At 46.0% G+C, this 5119-nt stretch overlaps 3 protein-coding genes across 3 annotated transcripts; 2 read left to right on the top strand and 1 right to left on the bottom strand.

Annotated features, from left to right (window-relative positions):
- Positions 1–134: 134 nt before the first annotated feature.
- Positions 135–1045, bottom strand: SARC_04544 (hypothetical protein; the record flags this gene model as incomplete). Its single annotated transcript, XM_014301643.1, has 2 exons — positions 135–963; positions 1014–1045. The coding sequence occupies 2 exons, from the start codon at positions 1043–1045 to the stop codon at positions 135–137; spliced, it is 861 nt and encodes a 286-aa protein (XP_014157118.1).
- A 367-nt stretch (positions 1046–1412) lies between these two features.
- Positions 1413–2850, top strand: SARC_04543 (hypothetical protein; the record flags this gene model as incomplete). The annotated part of the gene is made up of 2 exons (XM_014301642.1): positions 1413–1552; positions 2451–2850. 2 exons carry the CDS (start codon positions 1413–1415, stop codon positions 2848–2850), a joined length of 540 nt encoding a protein of 179 aa, XP_014157117.1.
- Positions 2851–4383: 1533 nt separating this feature from the next.
- On the top strand, positions 4384–4848 carry SARC_04541 (hypothetical protein; the record flags this gene model as incomplete). The annotated part of the gene is made up of 1 exon (XM_014301641.1): positions 4384–4848. One exon carries the CDS (start codon positions 4384–4386, stop codon positions 4846–4848), a length of 465 nt encoding a protein of 154 aa, XP_014157116.1.
- Positions 4849–5119: the final 271 nt, after the last annotated feature.

Below are 5119 nucleotides of genomic sequence, written 5' to 3'. Positions count from 1 at the left end.
TGACTCATCCGCCTCCATGATTTGTTGCATCTGATTGTGCTAGCTGCATGTAGCCAGGTTGTGCTTAAAACCCTAAAAAAATGTCTACCCTATTTATCATGTTAGCCTCCGACCACCAAGCTTTTCATAGATCTTCATCCATCTCTTGCAAATGGCCAACTGGTCGATATGGCCGGGTTGAGATTGCTGTGCTGCTTGAGCTTCTGACTTTGACGGTTGCTTTCGCCTTTATTGGGGCACTTACTGAACGCATGTGGTAAAGGGTTTATACCGCGGTGTAGACAAGATCTTGGTCCTCGCGGTGCTGGGGTGTCAGCAGCCTGTCCTATGGGACGACCTCTGCCTTGTCTTCCTTGTTGTCCAAGTGGTTCACCCCCTCTGGGTGGACCCCCTGGAGGTATATCCATTCTTGGACGAGTGACTCTCTGGTCAGGGATGGTTGTGTTTTTGGCTCTCTTGTAGTCACGCTTGCGATTAGCTTGTATTATGGTTGCCTGTCTTATCATATCTTCAGTGAGTTCATGAAACACCTTCACTGATATGTCAGACAAGTGTCCACTACTACCATCCGGTTTTGGTTGAGCTTTGATCAGTTTATCCGTTTCCGCTTGCAGGCTGTACATGACTAGTACTTGATGACGTAATGCCTTGAGGAATTGCCAATTGATCGACTCTCTGCCAGTGCCTTTGTAACGCTTCTCTAACTCAGAGATTGTGCGACGCAATCGCGCTGCTCGTACTTCAGCATTCATGCGAGTGTCATAGAAGTCGTTGAGCCAGTTCTCTATTAGATAGTCTACTGGAGTGCGACACAAGTTGTCAATGATTAATAAATTATAGTCTTTCACATCAGTGACGTCTTTCCAAAGCTGACTTCTGTTGCGTCTGTCTGTCTGAGCAGTTCTTGTACGAGTGATAGGTTCTGTACTAATGACATGTTTGTGCGTGCGAACAAATCTTTTGCTACAGATACAAACTCAATTGTATCACGACAATCAGTCATGCTGACATACTTGCCTGCTGGCCAGTTAGGGAACTCACTCATCTGGTTTTAGGGTTTAGGGTTTGCTTTGTTTTTTTAGGGTTTTTAGGGTATACTCGGTTTTGACCAGATTCGTAAGTGACCGAACTACTGTATTTATTACAGTACGCTCTTTACAGGCTAAGCTAATTGAATTTAGTTAGTTATGCACGAATTTACTACGTGAGCAAGAAAGCCTTTGTTTGATTGTTAAACAACTGCTTGGAATTTATTGGAATCGCCATTGCGTACTGATGGGGTAGCGACATAATTTTCCTCTGATTCAATACCGGATGAAGAAACAAGGCAGAGGTCCATGATACATTTGTTTCTTATACTATTTTGGCAAATATCTGAGACTCAACAATCGATTTCTACGTTGGACCTCAGTATGAGGAACAGCGTGTTTGACATAACTAAGGCAGGCGACAACGATATAGTGCCAGCGCGGTTCTTTGACGATCTCAGTGCCGTTACGGAGAAATGTCTCAGCCGTGGTGCGAATGACTTCAACGTGGGAATGGAGCTAGCGTAAGGTATAATGGTAACACTGGCTGTTGGGTGATAGTGAAAAGACAATGGTGACGCAGCCATCTTCGCGGTCGAGTTTAGTAAGAGTAGCAATCCAGTTCTTTTTGGTGAAACGTATATTACCGTAAAGGTGAACGTGAGGTTGTTTCCAGGGGCGTAGGCATCATGAAGGGATACGTGGGGTTCGAGACTACATTAATAAGGGACCTGGGCATTGTTGGCAGAAGAGTAGAGATCAATGACAACGGGGCCAAACGGGGCGACAACATGTTTTTGAAGTAGTGTAATTTCCAGTTGTCAGTTGTTTCATTACGTTTAGTGTAGACCTCTGTGATATTATTGCATGTGAGGGTTTTGCGTAGTAGGCGCGGATGTGTGTGACCAGTGATATTATGTCATTCGAAGAGCGGTGTGGGCTCGACGGCGGTAATATTGTAGAGACCAATGAATCAGTGATACGAATTGTAGTCCCATTTGGGTGGCGAATGACATACTCAGTGGGGTGGGACTCGTTCGTTTGGGGAGGAAAGGATATGTCGAAGCCATAACGTTGTAGGAGATGAACAGAAAAAAATGGTTTGAGCTGCCTGTGGCGTAATGAGGACGGGGCCAAGACCGGGGAGATGGCCACGTTGAGTGAGTATATTTTGTGACTTATCAGGAAATTCAACTGTGAAGTGGCCGGTTTCAATGTCAATGACGCCGTTGGTGTGATTGCGAATGTGGATCATAGCACCAGAGTCAATGAGTGAGCTGGAGTTAAGCGGGGAGTGTTTGGGTCCATCGCAATACACAGTAGTGTGAAGGCGGCAGTGGGCCTTGCTCGGGTCGGGGTTGGCTGTGTGAGATATATTTTCGTCGAAGCCTGAGCAAGGTATTGCTGGTGCGGCGGGTGTAGGGATAGTTATATCGGAGCCGGCGTGGGTGCCACGGTGGACCCCGTAACGTCAGTGGCTGAGACAGGCAATGGCATTGTGGCCTGGTTTGTTGCAGTTGCCGCGGTGGTCATTGGATCCGCATCGACGACAAACAGAAGTAGAACAACCGACGATGCTGTGACTAAGTTGGGAACAAAGAGGACAGGGTTTGGAACGACGGGAGTTGGCGTCTTTGCGAGAGGCAGTGTCGGTGTCTTGGGCAATGGCGGTGAGACCTGTGATACTGCTACGGGTGTCAAGATGGTGGTCACCGGTGAATCTCGTCACTTTCGCGTAGATGTCGTCAATAGTGAGATTGTCGATGTCGCGTTCGAAAATCTCAGAACAGAGGAGGTGATATTCATTGCCATGACTGTATAAAAGAGCGCCAACGAGATGTTTATCAGTAATGACCTCACCGACGTCGAGAAGGTGTTGTCGGATCTCTTCGAGGGCCTATGGGTAGTATCAGGGGATTTGGTTGCGGTAAAGTTCATGAGTTTCACATCGAGGGCGGTCCAAACGCATATGTGGCGGAAAAAAGCGTGAGGTGCCTTTGACATGCGAGATTTGTAAATTAAAGTGATTAAGGCCACACTAATATAATTTATGAGAATGAGGCGACATTTAGCGTCGGCAATCATGTCAGGGCCGCCACCGACTGTAGAATCACTGCAAGGAAGGTGTAAGCGAATGAGAACACCAAAATGTTTCATTTCCATCCGGACAACCCAGTTCCCGAAATAGATATAGTCCTCAAGAATGGGCCGTTTGTAGACATCTTTGTACTTAGGACAATCACTATAGAATAATCCGGGCTTTTCAGGCGTAATTCTATATTTTTTCGGCAATAGATATTGGGGTCTGGCGGACGTAATGAAGTACTTCTACATGATCAAAGGCGTTTTTGAGTTCGGCAGTGAGCCATGTGATTTCGTCTTGAAGCTGCACAGTGTCACTCGTGGACTTGAGCGCGGTGTTCAGTAACGGGCTTTGATGTCAGCAAGTTTGTCATGACACTCATCGAGACGACAGACGTTTGAGGATGACGGATTCACGTTCGCTACTGTGGACAAAGTACAGTAGACGGAGATATAGGACCGGACCAGAGTCCAGAGGACCGAATCGACAAGAAGAATTTAGGACCGGGCCAGAGGACCGGACCAAAGAGAACTTATTTAGGACCGAACCAAAGGATCGGGCCTAAGAGGATTTAATTGAGGACCGGACCCAAGGACCGGACCAGATAGTGAAATGTAGAGTATGGAGAGTAGCTGAAAGGTACGAAACAACAGTATACAATAGACCCTTCTCAAGTACGGTTATCTCAGCTACGAAAAGTCCCTAGTCTGAGAGAACCGAACTGAGTCTTTATTTGTATTTTCACTAGACTCAGGATTTACTTGAGTGTTTCTCTCTCACGCGGGAGTCCCGGTATAGCTTACCGGTTCTACCGCTAATATTTCTGATGACTCTAATATCAGAAATATTCCAATCCTAATTCCAAACTCAGTATTTGATTTTTCTGGGTTTTGGGATTTGGATTGGCTTTTTTGATAATCTGATCCCTAGTAGCTACAGGAATATATAATTTAGTGAGAAGAATGATGACTCATCGGACGTCATCAATATTTAGTAACTAGGAGACCATAATCTTAAATACGGAGATTTTCACAATCTGCTGTTAGAAAAAATCTCGTCCCACATAGGAACGTGATTAATAAATACAGCAGGCGCGCCGTTCATAACGGTACTTCTGACTGGGTTCACTTATTTCAGACTTAACACTCTTGACTAAGCGCAACTCGGTTTTGACTACATTTTTAAGCGACCGAACTACTGTATTTATTATACTACGTACTTTAAATGATTAATCAACTAAGAAGCAACTTAGTTTACTTTTTTTTTACAACGATGACGGGACCCAAGACTAGACCATTGCCTACGGTAGGTAAGCAAGCCCGTGACCGGCTGCTGGAACGGTTGGTTGGAGCTCTTCGCCGTTTAACCGTGCTATGCGATAAGATGGACACAGCACGTGCCAAGAAACCTGCACCCGAATACGATAAGAAGGTAGAAATCAATTTGGAATTGACCTGTTTGCTTTCGGAGGCCCAATACTCAATCCAAACCCTGGGTAGGCTTAGACAATCCCCAGAATGGATATCTGATCAAGTAGGACACTTGAATACGATGATGCATGTGCAGGAGGCCAAGGAAAATATTCATCTCATTCAAGAGCAACCCCGCCAACTCAGTGAATTGTCACGGGCGGATATTGACACGTCTACGCCCCAGGACACGGTCCAGGCGACAGTGGATGATCATTTTTCTGAGACTCAGGCCGCACCAACAGTGCAACAACATTGGGCTCCTTAATACCCAACGCAGGCAGGGTCGACACCAACCGACCAGTTACTTGACAATGGGGCTATCAACATTGAGGCAAATTAGCCCGGTGAAATGCAGGATTAGCGGTACGAAGCCCGTACCTCAAGTGGCTCCGTACGATAATGTTCATGTTACGCGTAGAGATCGGTTGTCGAAGAACTGGTAGATTTTTTTTTGGAACCTGCGGATTCGCACTTGGACATGGACACTCCTCGGAATTTATCGTTGTCGGCAAAACGTTCTTTTGATGCTTTCCGCA

The sequence above is a fragment of the Sphaeroforma arctica genome (genome assembly GCF_001186125.1).
Source record: "Sphaeroforma arctica JP610 unplaced genomic scaffold supercont1.258, whole genome shotgun sequence".
NCBI lineage: Eukaryota > Ichthyosporea > Ichthyophonida > Sphaeroforma > Sphaeroforma arctica.
Note: the sequence above shows the minus strand (reverse complement) of the source record. Positions and strands in the feature narration are given on the sequence as shown.